This window comes from Lissotriton vulgaris, chromosome 1_1, assembly GCF_964263255.1.
Source record: "Lissotriton vulgaris chromosome 1_1, aLisVul1.2, whole genome shotgun sequence".
Classification (NCBI taxonomy): domain Eukaryota; kingdom Metazoa; phylum Chordata; class Amphibia; order Caudata; family Salamandridae; genus Lissotriton; species Lissotriton vulgaris.
Genome location: NC_141685.1, coordinates 728,997,539 through 729,012,415, shown reverse-complemented (window position 1 = coordinate 729,012,415; position 14,877 = coordinate 728,997,539). Strand labels below are relative to the sequence as shown.

At 42.0% G+C, this 14,877-nt stretch overlaps 1 protein-coding gene across 2 annotated transcripts in view; it reads left to right on the top strand.

Annotated features, from left to right (window-relative positions):
* The window catches only part of F13B (coagulation factor XIII B chain), a 286,489-nt gene that overhangs the window by 53,357 nt on the left and 218,255 nt on the right, over nucleotides 1–14,877 (top strand). The window contains exon 4 of one of the 2 annotated variants that reach the window (XM_086955274.1): nucleotides 1,510–1,689. The exons of the other annotated variant lie outside the window; for it this stretch is intronic. Within the exon in view, the coding sequence (XP_086811400.1) occupies nucleotides 1,510–1,689 (180 nt within the window). The remainder of the gene's footprint in view (nucleotides 1–1,509; nucleotides 1,690–14,877) is intronic. 2 annotated transcript variants of the gene reach the window in all.

Genomic DNA, 14,877 nt, shown 5'->3' with positions numbered 1-14,877 from the left:
GGAAACAGATTGCTTGTTTACAGTGAATGCTGAGGAACAGGCATGATACACACCACAATCCGTGTATAGGTTAAACGGTGGCCTTGCACATTGCACATTGCACCTTGCTTCGTATGTCATTGCACTTTGTCTCCTCCTTTTCAAAGTTTTCCTGGGTCATATTTTATCTAAATTTTATTGTGTTTTAATGGTGATCTATTTTATTTTGTTACATTGATTGTAATGGTTTAAATTAACTGTACAATAAACGTAACCTAACCTAATCATTGTTATAATTGTGGGGAAAAATATTTGCTATCTTCTGAAACTTTTGGCTTTCTTTCCGTTGGATCACTATTACATCGTAACATTTATTTTATCAATGCTGCTTCTTTCAAATGCATATGTTATATACTGGAGTACCTTTTTAAAATGAATATTAATGACTGTAGTCCAGGCCATGAGAGTTCATACATAAACAGTTAAGGAATGGAGGAATGAAGATTTTGCACCAACACTCAAACTATGAATCACGTTACGTTTTTGGTGCTGATTGTAGTTCACAAGCTCCTGTGGCCTCACAACTAGGTCACCATTTTTCAGGTTTCTGATTGGTCTCACTTGGATATGCACATGTGATAAGAACATTTATTCTAAAAAAGAAACACAGACACTGATAATAGTACTCACTTTTTATTCCACTGCACCTATCAGCACAAACTTGCTCTCATTAGACATCAACCTCCTTCTTCACTGCTAAAAGTAGATTTAACTTTGAATCTTTTTTCTGAGTTTGAGATACAATTCATTTATGTACCCCAATTAAGTATTAGAATACGAATTGCCTGTTGGACTTGAAATTAATCATTTGACTGTTTCTATATAACAAGTATGAACACCACTGGATAAACTTCACATGGGAGTTAGTGTTAAGAAAAATAATGGCAGAACACATAGAGCTTTAGGACTGAAATGGAATATTCACAGTGTCAAAGGAAAGAAGGAGCTGATGGCTGAGTACAATGAATTGTGACACTGAAGAGAGGAGTATGGTCATACTAAGGGGTCTAGTTTACCATAAACTTGTAGTAATCTGTGTATAAATGTGAATATTCTACCATTGTTCTTTTATTGTGGTCAATTGAAAGGTGTTGATATTCTTCTCTTTTCCTGCTGTGGACACTGTCCTACATGTAAAATGGTAATTGCCTTTACAGTTGTTAGGATAAAACATACAACAGATGTTCCATAGTTTCTCATAAAAAAATAGCATTTTCATGCGAGTAGATTGACCCGGATCTGGGCATACAGTTCCTCTTTTGTTTACAACAAAGCTGATTGGTGTAGACTTGTGCTAAATCATGAATTAGATGTTTGATACTGTGTCCAACAATCGATTTTTATAGAATTGACCATTTGCATGATCTAGCAATCATCTTCTTCATTATTATTCATTGCACTACAATATTTTTACCATATGTTTTGCACCATTTTTATATTCCTGTGTGCTCTCTTTATTTTTTGTTCAAGATATAAAACATAGATGCCCGCCTCCACCACAAATACCACATTCTATTAGACTACTGTACACGAAGGTATATCGCAGCGGGGATGTGTTTGACCTTGAATGTGATGAAAACTATGAAATGGAAGGATCCTCAGAAATCCACTGTGTGAACGGAGCATGGACTTCTGCCCCAAGTTGTGTTGGTTAGTGACTGTTGAATTCATTTCTTGCTTAAAAACAAAAAATAAATATTTTCTATCATCCAAGCATCGATTGGAGTTAGTTAATACTTAGTTGTTGCTTAACTTTCTTTACCAATGCTAATAAAACAATGGGCAACGATTGGTGTTATCAAATCCATGCACCATATTTTCCATATTGCCACATAACTTGCTGCATAGTTTGCAATGTTCGCAGATTTCACCAAGAACGTTTCTATTTCAGATGGCAGAAATTATGCCTCAGAGAATGTCCTGCATAGTTTGCATTCTTTGCCACATAATTTAGACAGTTGTGCAACATAATTTGATTCCCCATTACACACAATCGTAGTCGCCTTTACAATTTTAGAGTTCTCTGGAGTGGTTTGGAGAGGCTACCATTATAATTGGAGAAGTGTGGCTCACTGGTTAGAGGAGGCAGACCTGGAAGCAGAGATCAGCCTGGGACCAGGGTTCAATTCCCGGCTCGCCGGGGTCTTTAGTCCTAAAAATGTCCATGGACCTGACAATTCTCGCTCTGGTGCCCACTCAATTCACGGGTTCACACTCTGCAATTCTGGGCAATAGCTTGCTTAATCTCCACAACGGCCCCTCGCGGCGGGATGCCTGGCTTTCACCTTGCGGATACCCTGCCGGGGATATCTCACAGGGGAATACCAGGACGGGTTCCCTAAGCAAGCGCTTAGAAACCGCTCGGTGATTTGTGCTATATAAATTACTGTACATTTACAATGCTGAATTTTGTGTTTTACATGCAGCTGTTCTCAGTTCCATAGGGGATTTTACAGCACAGTATTTTATGTAATAAAATCAAAACCACAAAACAAGTTATATATATATAAACATACATATATATGTATGCCGGTGGCGGCTGGTGACATTTCGAAGTGGTGAGGCGTAAAAGTTTGTGATGTATAGTCAAGCATGCAAGCCTGATAACTAAGAAGGGCTGGTGGGTCCTACGGGATACTATCAGACTGAAAACTAAGTAGTGTAAAAAGTAAAAACAAGACAGCACAGCAGGCATTTTCCATCTCTGCACCCAGTATATGGAACAATATCCTCATATCCATTAACACCACCCCAAAAATGCTGAAATGTAGAAAAAATGTGAACACACACTTCTTTACAGAATAGTATATCACAATGCAGTAAAAAAATTACCAACAGCTACAACTCCTATTACTCATTGACTGTAATAGTATAACATACACTGTTATTGCTTGGATGTTTACCAGCCCATAGTAAGTGGCCGTGCCTATTATTTGGAAATCTGGCAAGGTTGTCATAACCCTTTCCTTCCCTTTATCAAAACAGTACATGCAGCATGCCCTGCACATTTTCAAGTTTTTTCACTAACTGCAGCCCTTGGTTGCCAGCAGTCACAGAAAATTCATAACAGATGACATTTTAATCCTAAACAGTTTCAGAGGCTGTCCATTGAAATTATCATACCCAATTCAAGGTCATTAAGAGACTTTGCATTTCCACAAGAAAGCAGAGCAGAATATACTTTTCTCAAGTTGAAATCTGCCACCATGGTAACAACAAATTTCACAGCACTGCCAAAGGTACACAGATTGCAAAACGTTTGAAAGTGTTTAAAACGAAACTGCAAACAAAGTCTCATTTTTTTTTGATTTATAGCGGAGGTCATGGAGTTTATTCCGAGATGGTAGATTAGCCGCTCAGGCCCCACACACATCAGTGAAACACAGTCCCGGCCTGTAAGAACAGTGAGGTTGCTGAAAGGACCCTCTGCCTTTCACGCTCTCACACCGCAGCCCACCTTTTCTCCCACCCTACCACTACCTAATGAAGCGCCCACCTCAATTTGATTTTGTGATCACAATCTTTACGTTCTACCCCATGTTCAACTCTGCACCCTCCCATCTCTCTGTTCAATTTGGTGTCTTTTTTTTTAGATATGTTACTGGCCCCTCGCAGGTGTTTTTCTCTGCATCAGTCATCTATAATACCTTTTCCGTATTTAAAATGGCTCAACCTCTTTCAGACAGCAGTAAGAGATCATTGCCCAGCCAGAATCTCCACGTAGGCTTTTTCACAAGTCTCTGCAATGTGTAAATGACTCCACGTGATTCTTCACATTGTAATGTCATGTTTTCATCAAAGAATTATGCCCCGAAGGCCTCGATTCGAGCAGTAGCGGCCAGCATGATGGAGGGGTGGGGGGAAGAGGGGGTGGAAATGGGGTCGGCCGGCGGGGGGCGGGGGTATATGGAGGGAGGCGGGGGGGGGGGGGTTTGTTTAATTAAAAAACATATCATAAAATAAAACTTCACTTACCGTCCTGCGCCTGCCACCTCACCTTCTAGATGGGTCCGTACTGCCTTTTCCAAATCCTACAGGCAGCATACATCGCAACGTCATCAGCTGGGAATAGCAAGCCTCCCTCCCTCCTCTCTGCCAATCATAAGGCTGCAATGGCAGCGTTGTGATTGGTGAGGCCGCGCCCCACCTGGGCCATTTTCTCTATGTAGGCTGCTGCATGCAGCTATACATAGAGAAAAGGGGAGAGTGGGCGGTCCTGCTCGAGGGCAGGGGGGAGTGGCTTGCCCACTGTTGTGTATACTCACTGTTTGGTCGGCCCCGGGCTGACCAAGCAGTCAGTTTGCACAACAGTACTGGCACTTCTGCTTTCTCGCCGTGCGAGAAGGCAGAAACATAAAATGGTATTTATTACAATTTATGTTTCTGCCTTCTCGCATTGCCAGAAAGCAGTGGGGCAACGCCCCCGTGCCCCAATGGGGGAGCCGCCACTGATGTATACATATACACTGAAATAACCAAAGGTTACATTGACGTTATAGTTAAGCTCAGATTTCACTCATACAAAACCAGTGAAATTCAGCAGTTAGAGTTACCTGAGCTAACTATAATGTATGCCCAACAATGCACTGCTCATGACCTCACATAATACATCACTCCCGGTAATGGTCAGTGGCATCACTAATAACATCTCAAATTACATCACAGATGAAATTATCAAATGTCTGTATGTGTTTTTAAGAATTTATGGGTATTAAAAATATATTCTAACCTAATAAAAAAAGTTTAATTAGTATACTAGGTGCACTGCTACCGAGTGATAGTACTTCTAACATATATTATGTGAGTGGCTGTGTGACTGAATGTATCATTGTGTGTACAGGTGTGTGAGCTGCTGAATGGGTGTATAACTGGGTGTGTGAGTAGCTGTGTGGGTGAGTGAGATTGTGTGTGACTGGCTGAGTTGGTGAGCGGGTGTGTCAGTGGCTGTATGGGTAAGTGTGTGGCAGTGTGAGTGGCTCGATGGGTGGGTAACTGGGCGTTTAGTGACTGTATGGTGAGTGAGTGTGTGTCTGAATGGATTTATGAGTGAATGACTGGGAGTGTAAGTAAAAGTAAGGGTGAGTGAGTGACAGTTTGAGTGGGTGTTTGGTTAACTGAGTGGATGTGTGAGTGGCTGTATTGGAGAGTGAGTGTCTGTGTGAATGGCTGTATTGTGGATGTGTGAGTACCTTTATGGATGTGCAACTGGGTATGTAAGTGATTGTGTAGGCGTGTCAGTGAGTGCTTTTATGGGTGAGTGAGTTGCTGTGTTGCAAGGCTATATGGGAGAGTGAGTGGCTGTGTGAGTGACTGAGTAGTTGAATAAGTGGGTGTGTGAGTCGGTGTATGGGGGAGTGTGTAACTCTGGGAGTGGCTACATGAATGAGTGACTGCATGAGTAGCTATAGGGTTGAGTGAATGGTTGTGTGTGGGGCTGTACAAGTGAGTGAGTGGGTGTATGAGTGACTCTATGGAGGAGTGAGTGGGTGTGTGAGTTCTGGTATGGGTTTGTGAATGGGTATGTGAGTATTTGGGCAGCTGCGTGAGTGGGCATGCGAGAGGTTGCATGGGGGTGCGAGCGGATGTGTGAGTCGTTCTGTGGATGATGTCATCAGTGATGTTTTCGGTGATGTCATTTTAGATGTCATCAGTGTTTTCATCAGTTTTGTAAAATGTGAGGTCATAAGCAGTGTATTGGGGAGCGTAAGTCTAAAGTTAGCTCAGGTAATTATAACTGCTGAACTTCACTTTTTTTGTATGAGTGACATCTGAGCCTAACTAAAATGTTCATGTAACCATTGTTTTTTTCAGTGAATGTCAAAAGTTTTTGAACTTCTATTTCCTGACTAATAAATCCCTGTAACCTTTGGTGTTTGTCAGTGAATTCCCAGGGTTTTTTAAAATCTATTTCCTAACTATACCCATCCCTGTAACGTTTTGTTTTTTAAGTAAATATCCATGGTTTTTTAACTGGTGGTCAAGTTTACAAAGAGGTGGATAAAAGGGGCAGGCCTCCAACCAGTTCTCAGGAATCCTGCTGTGTTACACTTACTGGCGGTAACAGGAGGGATTATGGGCCCCCAAGAGCCCTGAGCATCGAATACGAACTTGCAAAGTCGTGAAAAAAGGGGGCGTAGCCTCTAAAAGACCTCTCAGCACTCCCACTGTTTGGGAATTACTGAAGGTAACAGGATGACTAGTTGACCCCTCAGGACCCTCTGCACCCAAGGAGAATTCATCCACCAACCAGCTGTGAGCCAGGAGGTGCCTTTGCAGAGTGGTAATGAAAGCTGATAACATGTAGCTCTCTCTCTGTGAAAGCAATTGTGCACCCCTTCTAGCAAGCAAGAGCATTTTTAATGTTCTCGCTTGCTGAAAGTAAAGTACAGTTTGCTAAGGCATGGCAGGAACGGTAAAGCTCCCACCAAGCCATAGCAAACAGCTATATCCCTGGGGGTGGGCACCCTGGGACATAGCAGGAGCCGGCCTTGAGGGGGTGGTGGTCCCCACAACCGTTCTATGGCTCCAGGAGGGGGGGATGCATTGTTTAATCTTAAAGCCCTGGAAGGTGGCAGTCCCCAGGGCTGGGGATGTAAGAGGCCCCCATTAATAAATAAATAGGCCCTGGGGAGGTGGTTGACCCCTTGGCAGTGGGGGAGGTCATACGGTTCTCCCCCACATTTTTTGTCAAGGAACCGCCGGGGTTGTGATCTCTGTGGCATCAATGAGCCACAGGAGGAGGGGCTGTGCACCCCCTTTTCTTTCTGGGGGCTGATAAGAAATGAAGCGTGGGTGTCTGCATTTCGCTTAAAAAACAAATTGGCGGGATTCGCCGATCCATCTCGACTCCTGCCAATTTTTTTTTTTTAAATGCTTGGCCTTGGGGGTCAGGGTGTTTCTGCCATTTCCCTTTTCTTTTTTTAAACTTTTTATCTGTGACCAGGTTCAACCGAGTCCCAAGATGGCTGCCAATTCAATTCAATTCAATTCAGTGAATTTATATAGCGCGCTACATACCCAGAGGGTCTCAAGGCGCTTGAGGAAGGGTGGGGAATTACTTGTCGAATATCCAGGTTTTAAGTTGCTTTCTGAATGCTAGGTGGTTCTGAGTGAGGCGAAGGTGAATGGTTTGACGTGTTAGCAGAGAATTTGATCTCAGCATGAGATCGGGGTGTGTCGCCGATCCTCTCTGTCCCTAGATATACAACTGGAACGTTTTTAAATTACTTTGCAACTGCTGAACGTATTTACACTAAATCACAAAAGGCCCTCCCAAGAACCAACATTTACCATCCTGCCAAATTTGGTGCAATTCCTTTCAGCAGTTAGGGATATATATATATATATATATATATATATATATATATATATATATATATATATATATATATATATATATATATATATATATATATATATATATATATATTGCTGCACGTTTTTCTGCATCCAGAAAAGAAAGGCTGGCACACTGGTATCCGAGTTTTCAAAAATTTATTCACCAAACCCCCTCTCACCCCAAGCAGACGCGTTTCGCCTTAGCAGGCTTCGTCAGTGCAACGTTAGTGTTGGATTTGAAACACCATTTTAAAGCCATTGGTTCATTACATATTAGTCAATATGGAAAAGGGACAATTTTCTCCACATTATTATGGGCGCCATCTTTTAACGTGCAAATGCTAGTAATGCAATGGCTAAACCTGGTGATTACGTGAAAAGTGCGTAGTGCTCATTTAAAAACAAGTAACGTTCTTACACAATTCATATATTTTTTCATGATTAACATATTCACAGAACGCCAAAATAATAAGCGAACAAATGAGGTATTTACAATTCTCTCATTTTTTGTTTCCTTATTGAGCCCTGAAAAAAAAAAAAAAAAAAAAAAAAAAAATATATATATATATATATATATATATATATATATATATCCAGCTCTCGGTTTCTGCCAGACTTGTCCAAAGAAAGAAACCACGCACTCCGGGGGTCGTTTTCAGTAGTTTATTTTCGGGTTTGTAACAGACGCGTTTCGGCGCTCCGCCTTCCTCAATGAATACCTGCAGGGACTCGAGCTCGATATATATATATATATATATCAAAGCTCCAAGGATCCTGAGAATACCCAGCCGGGTTACAGGAAAGAAAAGCACTCGCAAGCACGGCACAGCTCGTTTCACAGGGCAGATTTATTGAAGACAGACGCGTTTCGGGAGAGCCCTCCCTTTCTCAATGGTTTCATATATATATACATACTTACCTGGATTCCCAATGGATTTTGGGAATGGTGGTCCACGAACATAAAGTGTACTGCTATTACTGGTAAAGGACACTGTTCCTGTGGGTGGAGCGGACTAGAACTAATCATCTTGGGGCTATTATTTCAAAAGCACCATGTCACCTATGAACCTGCCCACAAAGACTTTTGGTGCTGACGAAGGCATATGAGATGCCGAAATGCATTCACCTAACGGACTAGTATGTTATGGAATAAATACCTGGTGATCTCCCTGCTTACCCCCACTGTGGCCTCTATTTCTTTCGTTGAAAGGAGTTCTCTTCTCTCTCTCTATATATATATATATATATATATACATATCTATATATATATATATCTATATATATATATGTATATCTATCTATCTATCTATCTATCTATCTATCTATCTATCTATCTATCTATCTATATATATATCTATATATATATATATATATATATATATATATATATATATATATATATATATATATATATATATATATATATATATATATATATATATATATATATATATATATGTCCCAAACAAGACCGCTCCACGAACAAGCAATCAAGAGGACACAACGGGGGGGTTACGGAGAAACCAATTTATTTTCAGCTGCTAGGCATGATGCATTTCGGCATAGTTTGCCTTCCTCAGATGCCGACAGCACAGGGTTTGGCCCACCTTCCTCTTGTGGATATTCTGCGGCTTTTCAGTTAGTGAAAATCGGACTCGCTCCACCTGGTTGTTAACTTTGTAGTCCTGAGCTGTGGACTTCAGAAACCAGCATGCAACTCTGCGGTAAGTACCACTGGCGGAGTGATTACAGTTCTAATGTAATTCGATGTGCCATGCAAAAGAGGGGGGTTAATGTTTTGGGAAACCCCGTAATTCATGTGTTCATCGGCTCCCCTGGGTCCCCAACGTCCAAGCCCCAAATTCAGATGCAGTCAGGGCTGTGAATCGCCGATGCAGTGATGACGATTCCGCATGTAATCATGGACTGTCTTCTGGCAGCGGCCACTTGCCTGACCCAATCTTGAGGCGGGCCTGCAGTTTCCAATACCTTGGACGCCTTTTGCCACGATGCCAACAATGTCCCCAGGCCACTTTGCTGGACAGGTCCTCTTAGCGCGTTTGCCGGCAGTACGCACAATATATCCCAAAGAAGACCGCTCCACGAACAAGCAATCAAGAGGACACAAAGGGGGGTTACGGAGAAACAATTTATTTTCAGCTGCTAGGCATGATGCATTTCGGCACAGTTTGCCATCCTCAGATGCCGACAGCACAGGGTTTGGCCCACCTCCCTCTTGTGGATATTCTGCGGCTTTTCAATTGGTGAAAATCGGACTCGCCCCACCTGGTTGTTAACTTTGTAGTCCTGAGCTGTGGACTTTAGAGACCAGCATGCAACTCTGTGGTAAGTACCACTGGTGGGACGGATTACAGTTCTAATGAATGTCGATGTGCCACACAAAAGAGGGGGGTTAATGTTTTGGGAAACCCTGTAATTCATGTGTTCATCGGCTCCCCTGGCCAAGCCACAAATTTAAGCATGGGCGGAAAATCTGTTCCGCTCGCGGATTTTGTGGATTTTCGGTAAATTTGCGATCCGCAAACGCTCGCGAATTTACCGAAAATCCGCAAATTCGCACGCAGCAAATTATTTTTTCTTGGTGATACAATTTTGCGGCGTGCGGCGTAAGTTCGCAATTGCGAACATGTAGGTGCGGCGGGCAGCAACAATCTCGCACTCGCAAAATTACAAAATTTGCAATTCTGCACAAGAAATCCACTAGCAAGCAGCATAGACCTTCTGAAAATGATGATTTCTATCAGAATAACTCCTCAGGTTGACATTTGCCTGCCCTTTTTTGGATTTGAGGCCTTTTGAGTTTCTTTGGATCACTTTTGGATTAGAAATCAACTTTCACAAGTAAGTTTGTTTGGGGCATTACATTTGCTGTTCTGCAGAAAAACGAGTTTTGCTAAACTGAAGGCACTCAGCAGGTGCAAAAGTTCAAATTCATCATTAGTAACCATTCCCTGTAGTGCTTCCTGACTGGGGCCCCTCCAGAGTTCAGTTGCTAGTTGCAACAATTGTATGACCCTGCTCTGACCCTCACAGCCGGATCATAGAATAGCTACAAGTAGGCCACAAAGGTCCTGGAAAAAAAATTGCACTGCAACAGAAAGCAAATTACAGATAAGGAAGCAGGTGCCAGACTGGAATTTTAGAAACAGTGACACATTAATAAATCAACCCCAAATTAATTCATGTCAGTTGAAGCAGGGCAGGTGTGCTTGCTTTTCCCCCCCATAATCTACAGTGATGATGATGAACCAGAGGGTGGCATTGATGTACCAGAGGGTGGCATGGGTGAAACAGAGGGTGTCAGTGTTGAAACAGAGGGTGCTGTGAACCTGTGATGATGAACCAGACATAGAAACAACATAGTCGCGACCGTTGCGTGCCGACAAGTAAGTTTGCAATTGCGAACTGGTACAAAATCCTTGCGAACTGGCAGAAACCCTTGCGAACCCTATAAAAACAAAAAAATCCGCAAATTCGCGAGAATTCGCGGATTTTGTGGATTGCGAGTTCGCAAATACGCAAATTCGCGAACGCCAGATTCGCAAAATTCGCCCATCACTGCCCAAATTCAGATGCAGTCAGGGCCGTAAATCGCCGATGCAGTGATGACGATTCCCCATGTAATCATGGACTGTCATCTGGCAGCGGCCAATTGCCTGACCCGATCTTGAGGCGGGCCTGCGGTTTCCAATACTTTGGACGCCTTTTGCCACGATGCCAACAATGCCCCCAGGCCTCTTTGATAGATATATATATATATATATATATATCTCCAAATCTCCTCCCCCAGCCGGGAAAGAAGAAACAGCACTCACGGGGTGTTTAATCAATTATTTCCTTTATTCGTGCGCTCCTCCTATATATATATATATTACCTACTGGCGGTCGCCAGTAGGTAGTTATAGTTAGGATTGTTTTCTATAGAAAATCCGCAACATTCTATTGGGAATAACTTTGGCGCCGGTTGAGGAATCTGCCTGTAATTTTCCTTAAATTTGCCTCGCTGCGCTCCGCTCCTTCCCTGAAAGTTTGGGGGGGATTCGTCAAGCGGGGGGCCGAGATAAAAGGGGGGTCCCAAAACGTGTTTTCCCCATGTTAATTTCCATAGGGAGGTTGGACTCACTTTTAGCCCGAACGGCTGAATGGATTTCCACAAAACTTGGCAAAATTGTAGGGACTGGTAGCCCGATGTGCCTTTGCTATGTCTCAAGATATGTGCTCCAGTGGATTTTGAGTAATTTAGGTTCAAAAACATATATATCTGGGCAGAGCCTACCCACACATCTGATCTGATTGGCTGTCAGCACTTCATCCGAGAAGTGTTGGCAGCCATCTTGGGACCAATATACATGAAAGCACCTCATTAAAAAGCATTGTAGTTAATAGAGGGTTTTAGGACTTTAGTTACATTATAAATCATTTGTTGATGGTACCATACTCATTTTAGGAATTGTGGTGTGTTCTAAGGTGATTTTACCATGTGAAAAAGCCTTCTGCTGTGATATCATGAATCATGTTTGAAAGAAAACTAATATCTCATGATTTTCCCACAGTGGTTTGGAAGGGGATCTATAAGCTAAACTGAAAGCATATTTTCTGTAAATTCACATTATCTTTCTCAGTCATGTGAGAATGAAGTCTGACATTCTCAGTAAAACATGTTCATCCAACAAGGACAGAGACTGTCAGTTGATTCCTTTGTGTTCTACTGCAGCCTCCTAGAGTGTTCTAAAGAACAGCTAGAGCGCTAACAGTCCTACTTATTACAAAGGTATAGCACACCTGAAGCCATCGTGATGGGAATAAAGTGGTAACTCTTAAAACATTTAATTTAAAAAGGAACAAAATGAGGGGGTATATTTTGCCATAGAAAGTATGATTAGTGCTGCAGAAAGAATAATTAGGGCACATTTTGAGTGACTTCTCAAATCCTCTTCAATTTCATTAAAACATTCTGACATGCAGACTGAAACATGCACTTTGAATACCAGCAGCCGACTTCCCTGGTGAGCAGTAGCTTTACTACCGTGATCTAATGAGCAACTAGAGTGCTAACATTCAGAATTTCTGGCAAATGTGTGACACATCTGAATGCCTTCTTGATGGAACCAAAGTAAACAAGCATTGAAAATGCAATATATCTCGCCCTCGTTTAAGTTAAAGCTATTCTGTTTGTAATAAGGTGGCTTTTTAGCTTTGCTTTTATCAGTGTTTTTTAAACTTTCATGTAAATAACATGCATCTGTATGCATATATGTATATGTATGCATGCATTTATATTTGTATTTATATCGATATACAGATTATACATGTTTATATATGTATGTATATATATATATATATACATACACATACATATATACAAATGCATATGCATATATATGCATATATATGTGTATATGTGTGCGTGTAGAAAGAGGTAGAGAGGTAGAGGTGTAGAGGTAGAGAGGTAGCGGTAGAGAGGTAGAGACTAGTAGAGAGAGAAGTAGAGAGAGGTAGAGAGTAGAGAGTGAGTAATAGAGAGTAGAGAGTGAGTAGTAGAGAGTAGTAGAGAGCAGTAGAGAGAGTAGCAGAGAGTGAGCAGTAGAGAGTAGTAGAGTGAATAGTAGAGTGAGTAGTAGAAAGTAGAGAGTGAGTAGTAGAGAGTGAGTAGTAGAGAGTAGTAGAGAGTAAGTAGTAGAGAGTGAGTAGTAGAGAGTAGTAAAGAGTGAGTAGTAGAGAGTAGTAGAGAGTGAGTAGTAGAGAGTGAGTAGTAGTGAGTAGTAGAGAGTGAGTAGCAGAGAGAGAGAATAGTAGAGAGTAGTAGAGAGTGAGTAGTAGAGTGAGTAGTAGAGACTAGTAGAGAGAGAGTAATAGAGAGTGAGTAGTAGAGAGTAGTAGAGAGTGAGTAGTAGAGTGAGTAGTAGAGAGAGAGTAGTTGAGAGTGAGTAGTAGAGAGTAGTAGAGAGTGAAAAGTAGAGAGTGAGTAGCAGAGAGTAGTAGAGAGTGAGTAGTAAAGAGTGAGTAGTAGAGAGAGAGTAGTAGAGAGTGAATAGTAGAGAGTAGTAGATAGTGAGTAGTAGGGAGTGAGTAGTAGAGAGAGAGTAGTAGAGAGTAGTAGAGTAGTAGAGAATGAGTAGTAGAGAGTGAGTATTTGAGAGTAGTGGAGTAGGAGAGAGTAAGTAGTAGAGAGTAGTGGAGAATATTCCAAAGTTTGGCACAGCACCACTTGCACAATAAGTCCAATCAAATCATATCACTTAGAGTCCTTATTGAAGCGCTGAATCTTGGTGTATATTCAAATGCTTTTATTTTCCTTAAGTTTATGTACCACAGCCAGCCGAAACGTTTCGTTCTGTACATCAGAACTTCTTCAGGGCGTTCTTATTTCCTTCAAGGTATGTCGGTATCCTGTTGTCATATAACTAGATATTTCTTCCAAATGTTAGACGAGACTTAAGTACATTCTTATTCAAAGTGACTAGGTATCAATTTTACCCACACAATTCGGGCAGACTTGAGTAATTTATAGCATCCTCAAAGTCAGTCTTTCAAAAATTCCAAAGTATAGGACTTGATAATCCAAATCCGAATGTTTCTCAAGAAAAGTCATTTTCAATCGTTCGGAATGTCGGTGTTTGGGCAGATATGACCCAGGGACCCCCAGTATGCTAGGGGAATTAGTCCCCCCTCTGCAAACACGCCAGTGGCCTGCGTTGCAGAGAGGTGTAAAAAGGGGCATAGCCTCATTACACCTTTGTGCAATGCAGCCCTCTGGCGCATACTGGAGGTTCCAGGTGGGCTAGTTGGACCCCAGGGACCCCTAGTATGCAAGGGGAATTAGTTCTCCCTCTTCAAACATGCACGGGGGCTGTGTTGCAGAGAGGTGTAAAAAAAGGTGTGGCCTCATTACACCTCTCTGCAATGCAGCCCCCTGGCGCATACTGGAGGCTCCTGGTGGGCTAGTTGGCCCCCAAGGGCCCCTCAGTATGCAAGGGGAATTAGTTCCCCCTCTTCAAACATGCACGGGGGCTGCGTTGCAGAGAGGTGTAAAAAGGGGCGTGGTTAATCAGTTTAATACTTTGCTCTCCATAGCAAATTGTCCTTCCACAAAATTTGCAAACAATTTTGAAATCTCCAAACTGGGTTTGGATGTTTGGGACCATCTCACTTGTCTCTGGACCCGATGGAGTGGGTTGCAGTAGAGAGTGTATTTCTTTATGGAAGGTTTGTGTCTGTTAATTCTCTATTCTGGAATTCTTTAAGTGCATCTTTCAGTCACTGCCTTTATAATTCAGTTACTGCCTTGCTGTTCATGTCTCATGTCGTGGGTCCTACTTGTGGAATAAATCCAGTTTTCAACCTCTACAATTTGTGGACTAATACTTTGATGACAACATTGGATCATACTTCCTACAGTTGCTTACTTTGGGAGGGGCTGGGTGAAGATTGGGGAGGGTTTCTGTTCAGTTCTCTGACCTCTGCCGCAGCATTGTTGTT